This window comes from Mastomys coucha, unplaced genomic scaffold (assembly GCF_008632895.1).
Source record: "Mastomys coucha isolate ucsf_1 unplaced genomic scaffold, UCSF_Mcou_1 pScaffold23, whole genome shotgun sequence".
NCBI classification, from domain to species: Eukaryota; Metazoa; Chordata; class Mammalia; order Rodentia; family Muridae; genus Mastomys; species Mastomys coucha.
Window position 1 is genome coordinate 24,972,034 of NW_022196906.1, and position 24,794 is coordinate 24,996,827.

A 24,794-nucleotide genomic window follows, 5' to 3' on the forward strand; every position below is an offset into this window, starting at 1 on the left:
GAGAGAGAGAGAGAGAGAGAGAGAGAGGGAGAGAGAGAGGAGCTGAGATCCGTGAAGCTCCAGGAAGCAAAAAAGGCAAAACATGCAAGCAACTGCTCAGCTGGCCATACCATGGGCTCAAAGCATGCCAGCTTGTCACCCTCTGTCTCTGCCTCTGAAAAATAATACACAAGGCCCCCAAAGCAGGACAATAAGCTCTCATCTGGCCTCCCCTCAAAGCCTTGGAATCCAGCAAAAAAGCAGTTGGCAGCTCAAGGATAGGCCAGAGGCCAACTCATGATGTAGGACCATAGGCCTTTCGATTGGCCTGGGGGGAACTGCAAGCAGGTGGGATCCTCTGCATGTGAGTATCATTAGGCCCTCTGGCCTCTCTCAGACTCCAAGTAGAAGTGAATAAATACTGGGAGTGAGGGGTGGGGACTGTTCATGAAGAAAGCAGAAGGCTGAAGTCTAGGAAGGAGAGTGAACCTCAGACATACACACCTGAGCTGGCATCTTGGCTTTAAGAGTAGTGTGATCTTCAAGAACTTATTGAACTTGAATGACTCTTTCATTCATAAGCAGAACAGCAATGCCTGATCTATAGTTGCTATGAGAAGTTAATGAGGGGTTGTGTCCACTATGGTCAATGACTACTGCAGAGTAGCTGTTGCTAAGGGTAAATTATTAGAGCAAAGTGTTCAGAGTTAACAGTTCTCAGACTCAAAAATAGAAGTTGTCCCAATGAACATCAGGAAGATGCTCAGACAGATTGTAAGAGGGAAATTCCACTGACTGTAAGTCCTCAGACTGTTGCTTCTGGGGTGAAGCCAGGGAAGATGGGGATGCTTGGCAAGGAGCCTGCTGGTGTCCTGAGAAGTCAGAATAAGCCATCCAACCCAAGAGAACCTTTTATTTGCAGTTCTAATGCAGTAGCCATGTTCTGTGTACAATTGTTGGTGCATTTGAAAGGTTGCTGGTGCAATAGAAGAACTGTGTGTGTTGAATTTTAATTAGTAACTAGGAAGTGTGTCACCCATGAACTGGTCTAGATGTTCAATGCATAAGTTTTGTGTTCAAACAGGACTGGGTTTCGACGATGGTTCATTCACTTTGTGATCTTGCTCCAGCCACTGAGGCTTGGTCTTTTTCTCTGGGGAAATAACACCAAGTCCTTGAATGTTTTTCTAATCCTCATGGGATGCTGCATGTCTATAAAGCTCAGCCCGGAGCCTGACATGTGTAAGATAAGCATCTCCTAAAGAGGTGGTAGGAATGGACAGCCAAGGCCATGAAAGTGACTGGCATTCTCTCACTGTTCCCCCTTCTGGTAGAACCACATTCTCACAGTGATGTCAATGGCAGCCCGAATCTACAAGCACCCGAGCATCAGGAACTCCATCAACCTTGTGGTGGTAAAAGTGCTAATAGTGGAAGAGGAAGGATGGGGCCCAGAGGTGTCGGACAATGGGGGGCTCACACTGCGCAACTTCTGCAGCTGGCAGCGGCGCTTCAACAAGCCCAGCGACCGCCACCCGGAGCACTATGACACTGCCATCTTGTTCACCAGACAGGTGTGTGGGCTGGTTCTGAAAGCCCGGGAAGGCAGAAGATAGGATGGGCAGATCAAAGGGAGGGCTTTGAGGCCTGCCCAAACATGGGAGCTGTCTCCCTGCTGGCCCCAGCTGGACTTTGGAGGCCTCTGGCTGGAATGATGAGAAGAGGGTCATGAGGCAAGTGAGGGGCCTCTGCAAGGGAAGAAGAATCTAATAAGGGCACTTTTCCAAACGTTTGTGACCAGCTGTCTGCTGAGGTCATACCAAGAGGCAGCAGGCTCAAGCAGCCCTGGGAGAGGTCTGGAAATGGAAATGCAAAAGGGTTCTGTCTTCAGTCTGAATGGTCACCTAGGGATCCCTGGAGTTTTCACATAGGAGGGTGGCTGGGTGACTTAAACAGCTTTCGTGAAGGCAGTGGGCACAGCTGAATATGTCAGGCCCAGGCCATCAGTCCCCACAGGAACCATGGGTGGAAATGAAGTGGTGTTATAGCCACTTTGCAACTGAGGTCATTGAGGCACCAAGAGGCCATACAGCATAGTGCCTGAAGTTAAGCCCAAGCAGTCTTACTGCAGGGCTAGCCTCTGAGCAACAGTGAAGATCTACTTTCTAAAGCAGGCCTTTGAAGTCCCAGCCAGGTCAACTGTCACTCAATGCCCCACTACCACTGCCCTGTGTGAGTGAGTGAGTGTGTGTGTGTGTGTGTGTGTGTGTGTGTGTGTGTGTGTGTTTGTGTTAAATGGGATAATCAGTAGAGTTCAGCACCAAGACAATTGGTTCGTCTGTCTTTGTTTTTCTAATCTAGAGAGGGGCCCAAGAAACATATCATTGTTAAGACAACACCAACATTAACACTAGCACCACATGTGCATGTGTGTGCACACTTGAGTACATGCACACACACACACACACACACACACACTAGAAGGCTCAGTAATGCTTATACCATCGGGTGTTATCTCTCAGAGGGCTGAGTGGGACACTGGGCATTTATCTCTGGTCTCCGTGCCTATCCCTATAACCTAGCATGCTATCTTCACCAAACAGAACTTCTGCGGGAAGGGAGAGCAGTGTGACACCCTGGGGATGGCAGACGTTGGCACCATCTGTGACCCCAACAAGAGCTGCTCAGTGATCAAAGATGAGGGACTGCAGGCAGCCTACACCCTGGCCCATGAGCTAGGTAAGATTTGTCATACCAGAGCTTGCTTCAGATGTCAGCAGAAGCTACCTCTGTCAAGTTTGCAGCTACCTGGCTTCTGAGAAGGAGGCCATCTTACATGTAGCCATTGGCAAAGTAGTTCTATGAATATAGATGCTATACTTGATGTTACCGACTCCATTCCTACTCTGAGCATAAAACCAAAGTACTAAATTGAGAATGCCAAAACATAGGAGAAGTGTTCGGTTACCATGATAACCTAAGGAAGCTAAGTAGTCAGGTTTTGTGGGAAGATGGATTATGAAGAGAGAGCCATGTTAGACAACCAACAGTAAAAGGAAATGTGAGATCCTCTTTGGTTAAAAACTAAAGAGGTCTCAATGGTCCTCTGAAACCCGAAAAGACTTCTTGGAAGTAGGACACTGAAAATAAGACCCAAAGTAAATGTGTTGAGGGAGTCACCATGGCCATGCCAATGGGAGATGGTAGCAGGAAAGGACTGCTGAGACCATCAACACTGCTGGCCACATAGGGAACATATGGGCAGGACAGGGCATCTGCAGGTTTAACAGCTGGAATAGATCACAGCTCTCTGCTCCCTTCACCCCCAACCAGGGCACGTTCTCAGCATGCCCCACGATGATTCTAAGCCTTGTGTGAGACTGTTTGGGCCCATGGGCAAGTACCACATGATGGCGCCATTCTTCATCCACGTGAACAAGACACTGCCCTGGTCTCCCTGCAGTGCTGTCTACCTCACAGAGCTCCTGGATGACGGTCACGGTATGCCCCACTCAGCTTGCCACGGCTTCTCCCCACCCATCTGCTACAGAGCCTCTTTCATGGCTGTTGGCACCTGCTGTGGTCTGGGGACACCCTGCAGCTGTGCTTTCCCACAAAGCCCATAGGGTGGGGGAAGACTTCAGAGGCATGTCATTCTAGAAAGGCATGCTAAGCATCTTCCCAGAATGCTCCTCCTTGCCCCCATCTTCCCATAGCCTGAGCTCTGGGCTAACTTAGATTTATTTCTTCCAACGCAAAAGGAATTAGTGTGAGAAGGTTGTCCAGAGGTGATGAGTTTAAGCAGAACATAGAGGAATGGAAGACTGTTTGTAGTTTGAAAGAGCAGAGAAGAGAATGTTCCAGGCTGGAGTGGTAGACTGAGTGGCAGCTCAGAAATGACAAAAAGACTGTGAGCTGGTAATATGAGATCCAGGATCTAGAGCAGGGGTGCCTGGTTAAAGTTTAGACTGTTTAACAGTACAAAGCAGTGAAGCAAGTATTCTAGATTCTTCTGAAGGAGACAAGGATACAGCCAATGCAAAAATAGCAGATTGTGCAAATGTCAATACTCAGGCTTACTTTGCATGTCAGGGTTCTTAAACTTTACATTGGATATGGCTTTATAGTCCAAGAGGCTGGCCATCCTCTGACTGTACCCAACTAATACAGAAGTAGGGGCTCACAGCCATCCATTGGACTGAGCACAGGGTCACCAATGAAGGAGCTAGAGAAAGGTCCCAAGGAGCTGAAAGGTTTGCAGCTCCTTAGGAAGAACAACAATATGAACTAACTAGCACTCTCAGAGCTCCCAGGGACTAAACCACCAACCAAAGAGTACACATGGTGAGACTCATGGCTCCAACAGCATATGTATAGCAGAGGATGGCCTAGTTGGTCATCAAGGGCAGGAGAGCCACTTGGCCCTGTGAAGGTTCTATGCCCCAGTGTAGGGGAATGCCAGGGCCAGGAAGCCAGAGAGGGTGGGTTGGTGAGCAGGGGAGGGAGGAAGGAAACAGGGTTTTTTTTTTTCCCCCTTGTTTTTTTGTTTTTATTTTATTTTATTATTTTTTTCGGAGGAGAAACTGGGAAAGAAGATATCATATGACATGTAAATAAAGAAAATATCTAATAAAAAACATTTAAAGAAAAAAGAAGCTGGCCATCACGAGTTTCATACTGAACATCACAGGAAATGTGCCCTACATGTTCTGGACAGCAGAAGAAAACTCATCCTACAAAAACATTTGCTACAGTTGCCTAGAATTAAACAAGCTCTATGTACATGGTTGGGTGTTGGTGATGTCTAGATCAGGGATGAAGAAACTAGGATGCCTAGACACTAAAGTACATCACTCAGAATTGGAGTTTGGTATAGGAGCTCAGTACAGGAAACCTTGCGCTTGTTCTGACTCATCTGTTTCTCCTATTCTCAGGAGATTGTCTCCTGGATGCCCCCACCTCGGTTCTGCCCCTCCCCACAGGCCTCCCAGGCCATAGCACCCTCTATGAGCTGGACCAGCAGTGCAAGCAGATCTTTGGGCCTGATTTCCGACACTGCCCCAACACCTCTGTGGAGGACATCTGTGTCCAGCTCTGGTGCCGTCATCGGGATAGTGATGAGCCCATTTGCCACACAAAGAATGGCAGCCTGCTCTGGGCTGATGGTACACCCTGTGGCCCTGGGCACCTGTGTCTGGATGGTAGCTGTGTGCTCAAGGAGGAAGTGGAGAATCCCAAGGTGAGGAAAATGAGGGGATATAAAGGGAGGAAAGGAAAGCTGGACAGGGTGGCAAAGGCTCTACATGTGAGAGTCGGGAGCTAAAATGCTTCAGGTCAACCTGCAAGTGTTACTTATCAGAAAGTCAATCATCTTTCAACAGAACAAACGGTAATTACCCCTACACATGGGGAGCTTTGAGGCTTGCTCATGGTCAACCGGATGTTGCCTTGCTCCTTGAAGTCTAGTATCTCCTCTTTGGTACTGATTTGTAGCTGTTTTGAGGACTCATGCAGATTGGAGAAGGTGTGAAGACCAGAAGGTGGGCAGTCAGCAAGTGAGAGCCCAGAGGAACCTACTATAAATAGAGTATGACATGGAGTAGGAGCATTGCATAAGGGCTGAGTATCCATAGCTTGCCATGTTTGAGTTGAGCTCCTTAGTAGAAATCAGAGAGTGAGTGTAATGGTAAGAATGTCCTACTCTGAGAGGAGGGGAGAAGGGATCCAAGTGGCCTGTGTCCAGAAAGAGAAACCTTGGCCCAGTACAGAGGAAACTTGCGTGAAGACCCAAGGCAATGCCAGTGAGGGTTTTAAGTGGTTCACTTCTTCTCCCTGCTCTTAATACATCCAAACAGCAAGGCTGATCACATTTCTCCCTCTGCAAGTCATGGAGCCTCCGTGATGAAATACCATCCGATGAGTTTCACAGCCTGGGTCCTGCCCAGCACTGAATTGCCACGGTGGCCTGAGCACGTTCCAAGGGCTGTCCTCGGGGTGGCATGCTCTTGTGCTGATTTGGGAGCCTCCCTGGGCTGTGGAAGCCACACATTCTCACCCGAAGCCTAGGCTGGTGCAGCGTTCATGGATTCCAGCTCACCACCTCCTGGTCTCCTCATTCATCTTCTTCTCATGGTGTTGAAAGAGAAGAAGGGTTCAACCACCTATCTCAGAGGCAGAACTTTGAGAGTGACATAAAACAGTCAGGATCGTCTATCCTGAAAGCGAAAAGGGCAAGACTGGAAACTACGCTTTATAATATCATGCCTCTGTCAAATGAATGCATCGCTGCTGTAGGATTTTATATTTGGAGCAGAAGAATGGGAGGATTCTATGACAATCATGGGAGTAGTTTCTTTCTGTGCAGTGGTACATTTTTAAAGCTTGCTTTCTTTCCCTTTCTTCCCATATTTATTTTTACAGTCTTCTGCTTTCATTTTTATATGAGGAAAATGTAGCTTTAATAATAGAAAAAAAGTAATTTAGAACCATTGATGGGGCTGTCAAAGGAAAGGCTTTGTGGGGATTATGCACTGTTGTTTATTTCGAAGAATAATTGTCTTGATCCACTACTAGGGGTATATGTCCTCCCCGGGTGAGCAGCTAGCTGCATTGACTCCAGACTCTTCCTATTGAGGACACCATGAGCACCAATGGAAACCTACTGCACTAGGCCCAAACTTACCCATAAAAGACTCTCTCATACCCATTCTGCAGCTATTGTGTTGGGCACCTGGGTAGGGTAAGGTGCTGTTCAAATATACTTCGCAGACACAACAAACAATCCTAGCAAGCCTCTGTGCTCATGAAGCCCCATTCAAGCGAGCCACGCTATCATTAACCAAGCAATTGAACTTATTGACAGAACTCCATACGTTCAGATGAGGACGTCATGCCCAAGCCACCAGGTGGCATAGAGGACTGAAACCTGCTCCCCTGTGGTTCTGATTCAATGGCATTGTGTGTTGCAGGCTGTGGTCGATGGAGACTGGGGTCCCTGGGGACCCTGGGGACAATGTTCGCGCACCTGTGGTGGAGGGATACAATTTTCGAGCCGTGAGTGTGATAATCCAGCTCCTCAGAATGGAGGAAGATTTTGCCTGGGTGAAAGAGTCAAGTACCAATCATGCAACACAGAGGAATGTCCACCAAGCGGTAATCACCTGCCAGAATAGCTGATGGTGTAGGTGCGAGGGGTCCCAAGAAGAAGAGAGGGGTCTCCCTACGTACAAAGCCGAGCCTTCATCCAGATTTGCATGGGCTCTGCAAGATGTCGAGCCTGGGAGCAGTCCTCAGGCAACCAGGACTGTTCCTCTTTTAGGGAGAGGATGGTGATATCAGAGAAGAGATTGTTCTTACCCTGATCTTCTGAGCTGTTGAGAAACAAAGCATGTCACTCTCAAGCAAATCTGAGAAGGACTTTGAAGAGGGATTGCGTGGAGGGTAATAATCCTCCTGGAGGCCTTCTCTATGCACATGGCAGCCTTTTCCAAAGCAAGTGTCAGAGCCAAACCTCCAAGGTCTCTCCAGCCAGCACTCAGCCCAGGCAGGAGGGAGGGTTTCTGGATGTGATTGATTCCTGGGTACATTCTTTCTGAGAAGAGCTGCTTGTCTTCCCTTGGAGCCATAGCAACTGCCTAACAGCCTTCCTCAGAAGTAGCACCACCTCTGCCTCCCCTTGCTCATTCCTACCCCCTAGGTCATGCTAGAAAGCACACACATGAATTCAAAGTGGAAAGGGGGGAGCAGTAGCCAACTTAGGAAAGGGAATCAGAATATCAGAATTTTTTTTTTTTTGCCACCATCCCCTCCAGTGGCAGTTTGGGCAGCTCCAGGAAGTGCTGACAGCAAGAAAAGGCAGGGGAAGCTTTAGGAGAAATCCTCCCAGCTGCCAAGATAGATGCCCTGGCATTGGGCTGGGTATCTATTAGGGAAATCTGTAGGCTGTACAGTTTTACTAAACAGGGAGGATCAGGAGTATATGCTCTAGAAATTTTTCTTTGGTACCAATGAGAGTTTTCAAGGTAGACATGAGTAATAGGTGACATTATAACTTCACAAGTACTGAGATCAGCCATTTCTATCAAGTATCCGTCAGTGCCTCTGTGTTTGTAACCATAATAGATACAGAAGGTATAAATGCACACAGCATGGTCTCTGTCCTCAAGAACTCTGCAATATGACTAATGATGAACTCTTTTGCACAGTAATCATGGCTTACTCCATAAAGCAGCAACACTGAATATATGGGGAACCAGGGAAGGAAGCTCAGAGAGTTAAGGCCAAGGAAGGTTCAGATGATGATATGCTGGTGAGACAGGAAGTTATGTACCAGGATGAGGCAGATATGATAGACCCCATCAAATGCTCAGGAGGAGCCAAAAAGAAGTTGCTTCTTGTCAAAGCCAGACCGGAAAGGTCCTTAAAGCCTGAAACATCATGTGTGGATTGTCCATGACAACTATCCCATCAGGTCACCCTGACACTCTTCCAAGTACAGCCAGGACCCCTTTGGCAGTATGAGCTCACAGCTCAGCACTATACATCTGAGTTTAGAAGTCTTCATGGGCCATTCAGATGCACAACAAGGGTAGAGATGCATGGTGGGAGGAGCAGAATTCATTCAGGATTGTGTGAAAAAAACACATCTGAAGGGTAAATTGGTCTGAAGGCTGTGCACATAGCCTTCGTGTGTGAGCACTGGGGAGGCTCACAGGAAGCTTAATACTGGGTCCCCAAGACATGGTATGAGGCCTGAGCTTGGGATTATGAGAGTTATATACAATCATCTGAAATGACAAGTTTTCCTGAATTTAGCAGATGTCATGGTAGATTAGAAATAGCACAGAGAGATGCTTGAATGTCCAGGATGCTAGAGTGCCAGTCTCATTACAATACATACCAACCAAACCAATTATCAAAAGAATAAGATAATTCTGGTAGGCAGTAATTATAGTACCTACAGATGAAGCTCTCCCATAGATATTCAGAATTAAGAAAGTAAGCTGTAGAGGCAAGACCGGAGCTAGAAGTGCCAGTAAGCATTTGCCACATGTCCGTTGTTACCAGGGAAATCAGCATAAAGTATAAACAAGAGTCCTGAAAGTACAGTTCCGTGTCAATCCTACATCCTCAGATGGGAAGGATATTTGTACCAGAAATCCCAATGTGAGGCTGGATGGCTCCTTTTCTTGGACCTTTGAGAAAAGGTCACACACACACACACACCTCCCCCCATCCAGGTATGTCTAGAAATAGTGGGTTTCTGGGTCCTTGGGTTGAGTTCAAAGCCTAGAGAGAAAGGAAGCCTAGATTCGGATCCTTCTCTACCATAGTACTTCAGTGGGTATGTTACTTCGTGCCATTCCTTCCTCTTCTCAGGAAAAAGCTTCAGGGAGCAGCAATGTGAGAAATATAATGCCTACAACCACACCGACCTGGATGGGAATTTCCTGCAGTGGGTCCCCAAATATTCAGGAGTATCCCCCCGAGACCGATGCAAGCTGTTTTGCAGAGCCCGTGGAAGGAGTGAGTTCAAAGTGTTTGAAGCTAAGGTAAGAATCCCCTGGACTCTGACAGGGATTCGAGGACAGGCACGTGTTGGCTCCCCCACCTGCAGATGGCTTATGTGTGCTACATGTCCCCTCTTACCTTTCCTTTCCCAGGTGATCGATGGCACTCTGTGTGGACCGGATACTCTGTCCATCTGCGTCCGGGGGCAATGTGTTAAGGCCGGCTGTGACCATGTGGTGAACTCGCCTAAGAAGCTGGACAAATGTGGGGTTTGTGGGGGCAAAGGCACTGCCTGTAGGAAGGTCTCCGGTTCTTTCACCCCCTTCAGGTGAGTCACCTAGAGGTTGTACCTAGGCAGAGGAACAGAAAGAGCTTTGGACACTGGTGACCTCAAGCTTAAATAACAGCTGCTAATTAATAGTTGCGTCTTATAAAGATTTCAAGACTCCATTTCTTTTTTTTTTTTTTCAAGACTCCATTTCTGTACAGAATGTCAGTGGCCACCTCTTCTTACAGTCCTTGTCAGGATTTACTGAGGTGGGAAGTGTGGGGCACTTGGAATAGGATCTGGCTATGAAGAGAACGGGATGGAGCAGCCGTTATTTCATTAGAGCTGGAAGCCATGTGGATGGAAATGGGTCAGCTCTGAGTCAATTAACAGGAGAGCAACACTGAGTAACACAGGACTCAGCCAACAACATTTCCCCTAGGCCTGTTATGGAGAGGACATCTAACCCTAAGGCCAATGATCCCTGTCTCTCCATGACTAGATCTTCATCAGAGAAGACACAAACCTTGTCAATCTTGGAGAGAGTCTCACACCCAACTACCTCACATGCATTAGAGCACCCCATATGTGTTAGAGCTCCTGGGGTACTCCAAAGTGCTTTCTTTCTACCTTGCAAAACTGTTGGACTACCTTGGGACTGAGGGACTGAAACAGGAAAAGAATGACTCTTCTAAGGTCACACTGAGAGTTAGTGATAGACAGAAAACTTGGATATCCTTCTCCTTCTTCTTCTTCTTCTTCTTCTTCTTCTTCTTCTTCTTCTTCTTCTTCTTCTTCTTCTTCTTCTTCTTTTTCTTCTTCTTCTTCCTCTTCTTCTTCTCCTCCTCTTCCTCTCCTCCTCCTCCTCCTCCTCGTCTCTTCCTCTCCTCCTCCTCCTTCTTTGTCCTCCTCTTCCTCTCCTCCTCCTCCTCCTCCCCTTCCTCCTCCTCCTCCTTCATCTTCTTTGTCCTCCTCCTCTTCCTCTTCCTCCTCCCCCCTCCTCCTCCTCCTCTTCTTCCTCCTTCTTTCCTTCTTCCTGCCATGCTAGAGATTAAACCTAGAGCATCTCTAGATGGCTGGGCAGGTTCTTTAAGTGCCAGGTAATTGTTTGTTCTCTGCTGTCCTTGCACTTCCTGAAGAGTGAGATCAAGTCCAAATATTTCCTTTGTCCCTCTGGTATCAGGTGCATTCATATGACTTTCTAGCATTCAGGCCTTCCAGCCATCTCAGTATCTCAGAGTTTTGTCCCTTTACTGACTAGTTTTGTACCTAGTGAAGCTTGCTCCATCCTCTCTATATCCCTCCTCCCTCTCCTTTTCTTCCTTTCTCCTCACTTCCCCAACCGTCTTCTATCTTCTTCTTTACATATGTTATGGTAGTGCATATCTCAAAAAATAGAACCTGAAAAAAATGGGAGTGTTTTCAAATTTAAGCTCAAATAAGCAGGAAAAAATCCATGAGGTATTCAGATCACGGGTACCTTAGCTACTTCCTCCTAGGTCCTAGACACATGACCTTGAATAACTCCCCTAACCTTAGACTGAACACACAGGAAGAATAGCAAAGAAGCCACCTGATGGCCTTTCTTAATAGTTTATCTCAACTCTGTATAGCCCAGATTCCCATAGGAGGACGAGGAACTAGATTTTGACATCCTACATAAAGCCCCATGTCTATAGTGCACTGGAAGCATTTCCCCCAATTGTAGCCCATCACTAAAAACCATGGTGCTCCTGGTGTTTAGGCACACTCAAGAAGTGGCTCCAAAGAAGCAAGCTTTATCTCCAATCCTTCCCAAGTCCATAATAATCAATACTAGATGCAGGTTGACTCAAAGAGACAGTGTCAGTCCTCTTTCCTGGTTGGGTTCTGGCATGAGGAAAGGGCTCATATTTTTCCACAAGAGTCCGAGCTATGAGTCTGGAGGTAGCCACACTCACTTTTACCACTGCAAATTAGCAAATGTATTTGAGTTTTCACTTGAGCCAAGGAGGGGCTGTACTATTTCCACTTTTCCCCTAGGCTCTCCTGTGTTGCTGTCAAGATCAATACATCTAACTGCCTCAATCACTACAGTAAATTGCCAGATGAAGCAGAAACCCATAGAGAGCCCAATACCCAAGACAATTCTGTCTGTCTTGGCATCTAATTTATTTTGAACTTTGAGGCAATCAATCACTTCATTATTTGCTAGTTGTTTTTTTTGTCTATTCATCCCCAACCACCTGGGGGACCCATTTCAGTTTCCAGGCTGGGAAGCTTCCAACCCTAACAGAGTTTTTCTGTCTCCATCATAGTTATGGCTACAATGACATTGTCACCATCCCAGCTGGTGCCACAAACATTGATGTGAAACAACGGAGTCACCCAGGGGTCCGGAACGATGGCAACTACCTGGCACTGAAGACAGCCACTGGGCAATACCTGCTGAATGGCAACCTGGCCATCTCTGCCATAGAGCAAGACATCTTGATGAAGGGGACCATCCTAAAGTACAGTGGTTCCATGGCTACCCTGGAGCGGCTGCAGAGCTTCCAGGCCCTACCTGAGCCTCTAACAGTGCAGCTCCTGACTGTGTCTGGTGAGGTCTTCCCTCCAAAAGTCAGATATACCTTCTTTGTCCCCAATGACATGGACTTCAGCACACAGAATAGCAAGGAAAGAGCGACCACCAACATCATTCAGTCACTACCCTATGCGGAGTGGGTACTGGGGGACTGGTCTGAATGTCCAAGCACATGTGGAGGGAGCTGGCAGCGGCGGACTGTGGAATGCAGGGACCCCTCAGGTCAGGCCTCTGACACCTGTGATGAGGCTCTGAAACCTGAGGATGCCAAGCCCTGTGGAAGCCTGCCATGTCCCCTCTGATCCCCTTGGTGGAAATGTGTTAGGCTTATGGATTGGGGCTACTGGCATAACAGACAAAGGTCCCCTCCAAGGTGATGCTACATATCAAGATGGCATGGCCCTTCCAAGCCTTCTATTACTACAACCCTTTGGGTACTGCCTAATTCATAAGGAAGAGAGAAGAGGGTATAAGGATAACAGATTGTAAAGTTGATGTCTGGTGGACTGGACCTTGCTTATGATCAAGAAGACCGGATAGGTTAAAAGGTAAAAGTGCACTTATTGATCCAAATGGGAGATTTCGGAGCCAGCCTCTTTGCAAAGGACTAGCAAAGCTAAATGAAAAAGAAGAATTTTTTTTTCTATTTGGTTTCCCCAATAATCAATCTACCTCACAGCAGGGGAAAATCGGTATGTAAGAGGTATAAGGCCAGGTGTTAGTAGTGAATGCCAAAGCAAGCTCCATAGATCTCTCCAAGCTATCTTCAGAAATGACTGTGGTTATTTCCAGAATTAAAAATCTGTTGTCTAAAAGGACAGCGGTGGCCATCACAGGGTTTTAGAAAGCCACTTTTCTCAGGCTGCCACCTGCTGGGGCAGACCCATTTCAAGTATTTATGCAACTCTGTCTCTGAACTAAAGTGTGATCTTACACCAATGGAATTGTCTAGTCTGGCTCGTCACTTCTTTAGAAGAGGTAGAGACACAGTATCCAAAGACAAAGGTTAAACATAGCTTACCTGGGGTACACATAGGCCAGCTGCTAGTTTCCCAGTTTCAACTCTCAGTAAGAAAGTTCTAAAAGACCTGCTAAATCCAGATCATGCAAGCAGCTGTTCATCTATGAGATGCACACCAATGTGGGTCTCAAACCCCAGTGCCTTGTAAAGGGCTCTGTCCAACGTGATGACTTGAGCAGGCTGTGGATCTGCATTCCCAACAACCACCAGGTAGTAGGAAGGCTGAGGCTTTAGAGACTGCATCCCAAGAACCCCTGCATTTCAGAGAGTTCCCATCTGTAGGTTATGCTGTTCAGTACTCCAGAATCCCCGTGTTCTCACTGATGTTCATGTTGTTTTCTGATTCTGAGAGAGGGTCTCATGTAGTCCAGGCTAACCTCAAACTTTCCGTGTAGTCTAGGGCGGTCTTGGACTTCTGATCCTCCTATCTCTACCTCCCAAGTGCTAAAATTCCAGCTATGTACCACCATACTTTTTGTTTGTTTGTTTGTTTGGGGGGCAAGGACTTGCTATTCTGGAGAAATAGTATCACTCAGTAAGCTGCACTATCAGCCCTCTTATGTGCTGACCTGCTCATTTAAGCAAAAAAAAAAAAAAAAAAAACCTTTTAGGATCCCAGAATTCCACATCCTTTGCCTAGAGACTATCACTCGAGAGACACTCTTCCTGCTCAACACCTGACCCCCACATTTCATCCTTATCTTGAAACCCTTGTACTGCAGCTTCCCAGTGAGCACTATTAATCTGGAACAGTCCCTACCTATTACCCACTAGAAAGCTCCCCGAGAGCCTCTAAAATCCTGTCTTCCTGCCTCATCTCTCTCAAGGTTCAGAAGGGCTCCCTGGCTCAGTCTTCCATATAAGGAATTCAGTCCTTGGTCACAAATGGATGAGATGAAATAGATATTAAAAAAAAAAATCCTGGGAGCCGAGGAGATGGTTCTGTGAATAAAGTGCTTGGTGTACAAGTGTACAGCCAGGAATCCAAATCTCCTGTACCCGTAGAAAAAGCCAAGTGGACTGGGCAGCCTGCCTGTAATTCCAAAGCTCAAGAGGCAATGACAGAGAGCTACAGGCATACTGACTAGCTAGAGTAACCGTCATCGAGTTTCAGGGTTTTTAGCAAGATGCCTTGCCTCAATAAAGAAAGTGGAGGGCAATCAAGAAAGATAGATTATATCAACTTCTGACTTCCACATGCATAAACACACACACACACACACATGCACCCACAAAGATATATACATGCAAAAGAAAAAAGAAAGAAATGGTAATCTAGCAATATAAGGGAAATGCCTTAATTCACGTCTACCTGGTTTTCATTACCCTTTTTCCTCGCTCCCAAGTTTCTCTCAAGACACAGGGACAGACACAATGCTAAACGGAGCCCTAATATAAGTAAGAACTTAGGTCCTTGGGGCACAAGGTAAAGCCAGTACATTGCAGCCACCACTGTCCTTCTCAACTGGTCTCTAGACAGTTGACATCTACTTGTCTACTTGGTGCCCTTTTCATGTCTGTCTAGTTTTTTAGTGAGTAGGAGGCAGAGTTTACCCAAATATAAACAAGCATGTACACACAGGCATGCTGTTGCTGAGTGATAAACGCAGGGACTGTCCCCCTTTGGTGTGCCCCAGTTTGCTGAAGTATGAGTTGCTGAAGTCAGTCGATGTGTGTTCCTGCAAGTCCTCATGCCCTTCCGTTCCTCATTTTCTCCCAAATAATCAAAGACAAGTGTGTCCTCACTAACTGCCCATGTCAGGCCAGCTGTGCCATCCGCCTGCCTCTATCATTACCAGGCACAGCTTTTGCCCTGGAGTTCAGCTGGCAGCAGAACTGCTTATGTGCAAAGCAGAATGGAATCCAGCTTGGCTCTCCCTTGCTGTGTGGGCTCAGCAAGGCTCACAGAATACATACTTGTTTGTGTCTGGAAATTCAACAGCTGCAGCTCAGCACTCTGCAAACAGAGCTGCAGAGGAAGACCACACCACTGTAGGCCCTAGCCAACCACAGCTACCCCTTTAGCTCATAGAAGGGAAGACTGTATTTCCTTTGCTGAGCGGTTGCGTTTTCTACCCTTTGCTCCTGAAAAGTGGTACCCGTCCTTTCTCAGTGGAGGCCCTAAGGCCCTGACTCAGCAGGTAACTCAGCCACTTAATCTGAATACACCACGCACCTGGACAAAATAGTCCAAAGATAGTGCATTAGCATCAAGCGTTTTTAGCTTATTTGTTTTGTTCTTTCTTTTCCAATTTATCATCCTTAAGATAAGTAAATGCAAAATCAGTCATAGTGGTACACCTATGCAGTCCCAGCACTCAAGAAGCTAAGACTAGAAGATCTTAAATTCAATGCTAGTCTAGGTTACATAATGAGACCCTGTCATAAAAATTAAAGGCTAAGTGAATTCTTCTCTGGGGTTTCTTCTGTGCCTGTCACTCCCAAATACCTGACCAGAGACTGAAAGTTTGGGAAAGGAACTCCCTAAGTGAAAAGGGGTACATCCCTGCCAGCAATCCACATCCCTAATTTCAGCATCATTCAGATCCTTAGCCACCTCAGGATCATTCATTCAGAATGAGCAGGCAAAAGGCAGAGGAAGTGGGAAGCAATCCTCCCTCCTGTGATCTACGGCAGGAGGACAACATGACTTTACAAGGAAATCTCTGTGCATGAAACACAAAAGAGAAGTCACCCATGGAAGCTAACATTTCTGCTGGCTCATTATAGGCAACCATTAAAGGAGCAAACACTATGTATGTGTTTTGCACGGGAAGACATTGTAGGAGGTCTGGGAAAGTCGTTCTGTGGTTGAATGCACAGCTGGCATGAGTGAAATCCTGGGTTTTGATTCCCCAGCACAGGAAAAAAAATGGGGAAGGAAAGAAGTGTAGGCTGGAGAAGATCGAGAGATAATATTCTAAACAATATTATCTAACACACCGAAGGAGCTGACAGGACACTGTGAGTGAGCTGAGACTCCCATTCTACCTCAGGAAGACTGGGCCCCTTCCCAGGCACCTGTCTGTGTTTCCCTGCTTTGCTCTTTAAATGGGAAGATTCTCTGACATTCCACTAAAGAAGTAGCTATCCTTTCTTAATGTTACAGACTAGCCCAGAAACACCACAGAAGAGAGAAAGGGGTTCCTCTCGGAAATTGCTGGGAAGAGAGAGAAAATGCCAGTATGCAAACACTGAAACGCCAAGCTAAGGCAGAGAAGGAGAAAGACATCTGTCTTGTTTAGAACACCCTTTCCTTCTAGCCTTGGCTCAGAGAAGAGATCAGGACATTCTAGTGTTCCTCCTCCGCTACCCTGGCAGGTGATGTACAATTGCCCCCAGCAAAGGGGAAAACAAGGAAGCCTTCCCCAGACCTCACCGTTCCTCATTCCAAACATCTTGTAAGTCTCAGGAGCACTGAAAGAGTTGTCCTCAGCCAAACACAGCTTCCTGTTTCTAAGAAAGGGAAGGGAAAAAAAGAATTGAAAGGATATTTGGACACTAGAGATTTAGAGTTTCTGTAAACCCAAGTGAATCAGACACATGTGGAATAAATTTTCCCGGAAATAAGAAAAGACGCAGTTAAGTTCCTCTTGCCGGACCAGAAAGAGGAGAAAGGGGAGCAGGGAAGGGAGGAGGTCCATTAGATGCTAAAAGGAGAGAGAAGAGCCTCATCAGTGTCGGATCAAAGACTGGGTCCCAGTGATGACAAGGGTCAGCAGTGCCCCTCCCGAGACCACTTCCTGACTTGTGGATTACTCAGAGCTTCTCCACCTCTGAAGTCATAAATCCAAATATCCTGCTCCCTGACCACAACTTGCCATCTTTCCAGATCTTTCACTAGCCCCACCACACACCCTTCATCCTCCTGCTTCCCAGGTCCTGACCACCCCCATGTATGTACTTTCTTCATCTGCCTTTACTCCCACATTGCTGTGTCTTTTCCTAGGTCACTTAAACTCCACGTTCGAGAACTGTAAGGACATTGGACAGTATCTCAACATCCTTGCCCCACTGACTTTATTCCCAATAACCCAGCCTCAGGTTGGTGGATCCAGCCCTTCCTGAGGTGGCCAACTTCCCTGACATGCATTCTTCTAATATGCAAGAGGCCTGCCACAGATATATGCACAACCAGGATGAGATTTATACCTACTCCAGACCATCAAGGCCAACAGGAACATAAAGATCTGACTGGAACTCGAAAGCTTTCTAAGACACAGGTTCCTCTGTCAGGACACCTACTGTCTTGACTTTTCCTCATCCTCCACTGCAGAGACCCACTCTGGACTCATTCAGCTCAATACTCATATTCATTATAGATCCCAGCAGAATCCACACAAGTGGTGAAATTACACTACAGAGCACCATGTGCCCCTATAAAACTAAGGTGTCCACCGGAAACTTGCAGTGACTCCAGCAGACAGCTCTAGGTCTAGGTCTCCAGGGAAATGGTTTTGTTATTTCTCCACTGTTCTCAAGTTCATATTGCTGCTACATTTCACTGTGATAAGAAAGCATTTGACTCTAGAACTCTGCAGAACCCAGCAGTGTATCTCGTATCACAGTAAGTAGAGAAGAAACAGCCACTGTCAACAGATCCAGGAGACAATAAGAACATTACAATCCTACATTATTCTGTAATAAAGAAGCATATTACAATTTATGTCCATCTTCTATCAGTAATGAAGATATAATAATTAACTCTACTACTTTATCAGTTAATTATTCAGCTCTTGTGAGAGACACAAGTCAGTTCTCACACGCTTCCTTACAACCCAGTCTTTGTACCCGTCATCAACCTAGCCCTCTGCTTCCCACCTCTTGCTCTATACCTTGGCTGCCCATGATCTGCAAGCCATAAAATCATCTACTGTTGAATGCAGATGAGTCTTCAGATCTCAGCAATGAATGAAGGGAGGGGAACGCCCACAATGGAACAAAACAAACACAGCACACATAAAGACAACTCATCTCCCACAATGGCAGTCTGGGCTTCCTGCTAGCCTTTCTCCAGTGTTTTGTAATGCTGAAAGGACCTTTCCTTCTCCCTCTTGAGTCTTAATTTGCGAGACTGCCCTTCTGTTTTCCTAGCATATAGTTATGCCAGATTGAGGGAATGAAATCATGGTAGAAAAAAATACAGATACACTCATCTACAGAAAACAGAAATTATAGAACTCCCTCTATCTCTCCCACTAGTCCTGAAATTATACCTACAGCTGAAACCATCCTTTAAAGTACAAAAACAAACCCCCCTCCCTACCCTGCCCCTCACAGTGATAAGTTGAGGGGAGATCAATCATAAGCAGGTTAAAAGAGGCCCCTAGGCTTCAAACACCATGCATGGAGCTCTTAGGTAGGAAAAGTTGGGGGAAGAAACTAAACAAGAGAAACTCACTAGAGAAAGAGTGAGAATCGAGGCTGGTAGCAAGCAGACAACACTCCCGTGGAAACTGTCAAGAAGTAGGATTTGTATCCTTAGTGTCTTGGAAAGCCATTGAAGGGTTACAGCGGAAAACTGAAAGGGTATGATCGTCTTGTTTAGAAAATCACTGTGAGGGGAAGAAAATAAAGGAATATTTGTCTCACAACATGGCCTGGCTGTCCTGGAACTCTCACTGTGGACCAGGCTGGCCTTGAGCTCACAGAGATCTGCCTGCTTCTATCTCCCAAGTGCTAGAATTAAAGGTGTGCACCACCTTGTCGGCCTAAAACTCTTTTGAGGTGGGGGAATCTGTCCTTGTTACATGGAAAGATATGTTTCTCCTGTCAAACCACCCCCTCAAGGTCCTCAGCCCATCCTACCAATCTCTCCCTCCACTGACCATTCCACGGTCTAGAATATCTGCAGGGCCAAGTCTGCTCACTCCTGTCATTTTGAAGCCATCTCTTCCCACTCCCCTGTGTTCTCCACATCCCTCAGAAGCATGGGCTGTCTCTCCTTCCAGACATTCACATATGGTCTTCCCTCTTCCAGAATGTTGCTTTCCTACACTCCTCTGATCTTCTGCTCATTAGTCAAGTCCCGAATTAAAGGTCACTTATCCTCCGGGTGGGCTAAACACTCTGCAAGCACATTGCTTTCCAGATACCCCAGGACATTGGATTCCTTCCTGCTATGGATGCTGGACCACATGTTCAGTGAGCCACATGGTACATCTCACATTCAACTGCATTACTAGATCTTGCTCCGAGACTGTCACTTTTTCTTCCATCTTTCAAAATACATGTACATTTCCCTCACATGTCTCTGCCCCTCCCACACTTGAGAGGACAGCTTTGTCAGGACCCCTAACAAGCTAGTTCTCCCTACAACTGCCCACAGGAACTGTCTGGCCAAGGTCATTAATGACCTTGTGCTGAATCCAGCAGACATTCCTCAGTCGATGCCTGAGTTCTGGCCCTCTTGTGTATGTTGTCTCCTTTTGTTTAGCCCTCAGCTGTGGAATCCTAGGGATTCTACCTCACCCTTCCTGGCTGATGTCATCTATTTCTCTGGGTTTTGGTTTCTTCTGTGTTCTGATTCATTTGTAAATGTAAATCCTAAGGTTTTGAGTCAAGGACTTCCTAAGAACATACCAGCTCTTGGAGATTCTCCAGGACTCAAGACCCAGTCTGCAGTTGCACTCTGACTAAGGTTTGTTATAGAGGTGCAGTAAAGATACCCTGCTGGATGATATGGGCAGTTCACACACAAGCAGAATCTGGGGAAATCCACATGTGGCCTGCCTGTGCCAGCTCCCTTCTGTGAAGGGTGGAATTCATTCACCCTCCCCTGGCCTCAAAAACCAAGCAGCCCAGGGGTGGCATTTCTGTTAGGAAGTCCATTAGACACTTGACTATATAGGGCTTAATTAAGGTTGAACATTCATGTTGGCCCCTTCTGCTTAATACTATCAAAATCTGGTAGACCTTCATATTGCTCACATAGTCTAACCACTTTATCAGTTAACTATTTGGGAGCCATTCTGAGAGCCAAGTTCTCAGACATTGGCCCAAGGGCACCCTTGCAGCCAATGATCTGGAAAACAGCAGTCAAGCCTGCTGCAGTCACTACCAGTCTGCAATGACTAGGCATGTCTCCATCTTTTCCCCCAAACTCAACACTCTCTTCCTCCCAGCTCTTACACCTATGGGCTCTCTTCTGTTTCCCCTCCTTTCTCAGCCACCCAGTCCACTGACCCTCAAGTACCGATACCTCTGTATCTCTCATCTCTGCCCCCTTCCTGGAAGCTATGGATCCTTTGCCCCAGCATGGCAACCTAACCCTCTCCTGGTCCATGTGACCACCCTCTAACCCTACCCTCACTTTATTTACAGTGACTTTTTTTAAAAAAAGGTTTGTTTATTCATGTATTTCATGTATATGAGAGTTCTGTCTGCATGCACATCAGAAGATGGAATCAGATAGCATTGCAGATGCTTGTTAGCCACCATGTGGTTACTGGGAATTGAACCCAGGACCCCTGGAAGACTAGTTTAGTACTCTTAACTGCTGAGCCATTTCCCCACTCTCTATAAGAGTTTTATTTATTTATTTATTTATTTATTAGATGTGAACAAAGCCCCCGTTTCTTCCCCTTCAAGTAAGACTTTCCCAACAAGTAAATCTACAAATACTACTCTGTTCTTCACATATGTTAACAGTGTTCAGAGAACAAGTATCTGAACTTCAGATAAGAAACAAGGGGGGTAGAGAGATGGCTAATCAGTCAAGAGCACTGGATACCCTTGCAGAAGACCGAGGCTCAGTTCCCCACGTGGTGACTCATAGTTGTCTGTAACTCCAATCCCAGGGGGATCAGATACCCTCTTCTGGCCTCCTTAGGATTCAGGCTTGAAAGTGGTATACAGATACACAAGCAGGCAAAACACTCATACTCACAAAATAAAAATAACTTTAAACCCTACCAAATCCAACAAATAAATAAATTAGCAAACAAACAAAATGGTGCGAGGTTTGTCACCTTTCCTCCAAGTTCCTCAGCAACCCCTGCTTCCTCTGAAAGTCTCCAGTTCAGTTGTTGAGCCCACAATCACCCCAGCTACTACCTATGCACTTCAGGGTCTCTCAGCTGTACCTCCTAAAAAATGCAGCTTTCTTCTGCAGGCATGTGCCCTCTGTTCTCTTTAGCAGCAGAAGCAGCAGAAGCAGTGCTCTGGGCATGTGCAGTAATCCCAAGTGGCAAACCTGCCAGGAACCTGTACTCCAAGAGCTTTGAAGCTGCTGGAGAGAAACCCCATCCTTAGGGAGTGAAGAGTCACACATACACTGAGCTGGGCTTGAGTTCTTGACAGACAAGGTCATTCTGAGATGAGGACAGAGCCTAACACTCTGCCTTGACACCATCAGTTGTGAGCCCTTTGCCTGAGAATTGCCCCATCTGCTGGGTAGAGCATCTCATGATCTGGCATGAACTAGTACAAAGGTCCTTTCCAAGTTCTGCAAGTGATGGATAGGTAAGCATGCACAATGTGTATCCTCCACGTGTGTATTTTCTTTCCTTCTGTCCTTGTTCTCTAATTGCAGGCCCACATCCTGACTTCCTCATTAGAAACTAGCTTCCAATCAGAGGTTTCCAGCCTGGTCCTCCACTCCAGACAAATGGCATTGTGCGCTGTCCTAGCAGATGGATGTAATCAATTAATAAATTGATCCATATTTCCTCTTGTGTGAATACTTCACTGTAATTGTTTATTGAAACAAATCTTGGGAAGCATTTGCTAAGGTTTCAGTCTCCTATCATATTTCACAGATATGACAGAGAGAAACAGAGAGACAGAGAGACAGAGAAAGAGGAGAAGAAGACAAGACAAGTTGGCTGGTTTCAAGTTTTATCTCTGCCATTATCAAGTGGATGACTTTGGGCAACCTACAAACTCTGCTTCTGTGGACCCTAGTTTCTTCACTCAGTTAATACCCCATTGACAATCTTTATTTAAAAGTTTAATAAAAGCCAGGCGGTGGTGGCACACGCCTTTAATCCCAGCACCTGAGAGGCAGAGGCAGGCAGATTTCTGAGTTCGAGGCCAGCCTGGTCTACAGAGTGAGTTCCAGGACAGCCAGGACTACACGGAGAAACCCTGACCCGAAACAAACAAACAAACAAACAAACAAACAAACAAATTTTAATAAATAAAGGGATAGGATGTGAACATGTGTGGCAAATTATAAAATTAATATATAAAATTCAGGTGGGTGACTTGTTGGAATAGCATTTCAGCTACAACAAAATCCCTGCATGTAAAAAGTGGAAAAGAAACAATGTGTAGAGTTACTTAACCTAGTGAACAGCGGGATCTGCAGCATAAATGTTGTATATCACAACCTGTTAAAGAAAAGACAGGAGGAAGAAGAAGGTATTACATGTACGGAAATGTTATGAGATTCATTATTTATGATGCCCACAATTAATATGTGTTAATAAAATTTTTAGTAAAAGGAAAAAAAGTAAGACAAAACAAACAAACAAAAAAACTTCACATGTCCAACTGTAGGGTTGGTTCTGATGCTAAGGTCCTGTTCCCCAGCTGGTTCTTTTATTTTTTTTGTTTAAAGATTTATTTATTATATATAAGTACACTGTAGTTGTCTTCAAACACAACAGAAAAGGGCATCAGATCTCATTATGGATGGTTGTGAGCCACCATGTGGTTGCTGGGATTCAAATTCAGGACCTCTGGAAAAGCAGTCAGTGCTCTTAACCACTGAGCCATCTCTCCACCCACCCCCCAAACCCCTCCCATTGGTTCTTGATTGATAAATAAAGATGCCAGGGGCCAAATGCTGAGTGGAAGGAGAGAGGTAGGACTTCCAGGTCCCCAAAGGCAGGCTAAGAGACGCAGGAAGAGGAAGGGGGATTTCTCCATGTTTCAGAGGGAGAAAAGGTGACCAGCCATGTGAGATCTCAAGTGGAGGTTGCACAGGTTGCTTCCCCAGGCAGGAAGCATGATTAGAAATGCAACTAAGCTGAGGGCAGTTTTGGGTTGCTGAACAAGGAGAAGGGAACCGGGACACTAAATTAAGGGCAGATTAAGAGGTGCTAAGCTAAGAGTATTGGGAAGAGCATGCTAGCCTCTGGAAATTAGAAGCATCCAACAATTGAGCCAATAAGGTGGGTTGGAATTGAGCTGTGTGTGTGTGTGTGTGTGTGTGTGTGTGTGTGTGTGTGTGTGTGTGTGTGTGTGTTTTATCCATGGATCCAATATTCTCTGGGTGGAGGCTGGTAGTATGGTCTGCCCAGAGCTTAAAGTAGGGTAGTAGGAACTATACACAACATCTGACTATGTCTGTGGCACTTTAATTCTTAGTGTTGGGCTTAGCAGAAATATAGAACTCTACTACTGTCCTCCCCACTAGGAGAGTGAAAGCTTGGAAAATAAACATAAGTTATGGGGATCTAGTGAGTTCCAGGACAGCCAGGGCTATACAGAGAAACCCTGTCTCAAAAAAAAAAAAAAAGTTATGGTGATCTAATGTTACTTTTTATAATATCAGTTAGAAACAACTTGATGCCCTTATGAGTATGACTAATTACATTATAAATTTATAGATGTTCATTCAGTGAAATACTATACATCCATTTCAAAAGGTGGAACCAGTAAAGTCCTGAACAAAATAAATAGCTTGCTGTGAACTCACAGTGGCTATGACTGACTGCACAAGACCTGTACAGTATCAAGCCAACCAAGTCTCACCATGGTTAAGTAAGAGCTTATGAAGTCCCACCACTAGCCAAAGATCTATTTACAATCCATAGTTGTTGCAGTAGTTTGAATGAGTAGTTTGATCTCATAGGATCATATGTTCGAATGCTTAGTCCCCAATTAGTGAAACTCTTTGGGAAGGATTGGGAGGCATGCTCTTGTTGGGGGAGGTGTATCACTGCAGGTGGCTTTTGGGTTTCAAAAGCCTTCACCAGGTCCAGTCTTATTCTCTCTGTCTGCAGATGAGATGTGAATTCTCCACTACTGCTCTAGTGCCATCCTTGCCTGCCCCCCTGTCTGCCTGCCACCACCCTTCCCTCCAGGATGGAAATGGATTAACCTCTGAAACTAAAAGCAAGCCCCCAGTTAAATATTTTTCTCTATAAGCTGCCTTTCTCATGGTGTATCTTCATAACAATAGAATAGTAACTAAGACAGCTGTTGAGGAACAGAGAGTTTTGATTGCCTTTGAGGTTTTGACCTCTAGAGGACTCCCACATTTCAAGTAGATGGCTCCTAGTAGAGGACTCCCACATTTCTAGTAGATGGCTCCTGCATCTGCTGGCTGTGCTGAGTGGACTCAGTGAGTTTTAAAAGGAGCACACAAGGGGCTGGTAAGATGGCTCAGTCGTTAAGATCACTGATTGCTCTTCTGAAGGTCCTGAATTCAAATCCCAGCAAACTACATGGTGGCTCACAGCCATCTGTAATGAGATTTGTCACCCTCTTCTGGTGTGTCT

The 24,794-nt window shown here is 46.0% G+C and overlaps 1 protein-coding gene across 1 annotated transcript in view; it reads left to right on the forward strand.

The window, feature by feature from the left end:
- Adamts8 (ADAM metallopeptidase with thrombospondin type 1 motif 8) overlaps positions 1 to 13,267 on the forward strand; it is a 20,400-nt gene extending 7,133 nt beyond the window's left edge. Inside the window, exons 2-9 of the mRNA XM_031345459.1 lie at positions 1,314 to 1,553; positions 2,583 to 2,718; positions 3,313 to 3,480; positions 4,914 to 5,218; positions 6,948 to 7,131; positions 9,358 to 9,530; positions 9,642 to 9,817; positions 12,055 to 13,267. Of these exons, the coding sequence (XP_031201319.1) occupies positions 1,314 to 1,553; positions 2,583 to 2,718; positions 3,313 to 3,480; positions 4,914 to 5,218; positions 6,948 to 7,131; positions 9,358 to 9,530; positions 9,642 to 9,817; positions 12,055 to 12,625 (1,953 nt within the window). The 3' untranslated portion in view covers positions 12,626 to 13,267. The remainder of the gene's footprint in view (positions 1 to 1,313; positions 1,554 to 2,582; positions 2,719 to 3,312; positions 3,481 to 4,913; positions 5,219 to 6,947; positions 7,132 to 9,357; positions 9,531 to 9,641; positions 9,818 to 12,054) is intronic.
- The last annotated feature ends 11,527 nt before the right edge of the window (positions 13,268 to 24,794 follow it).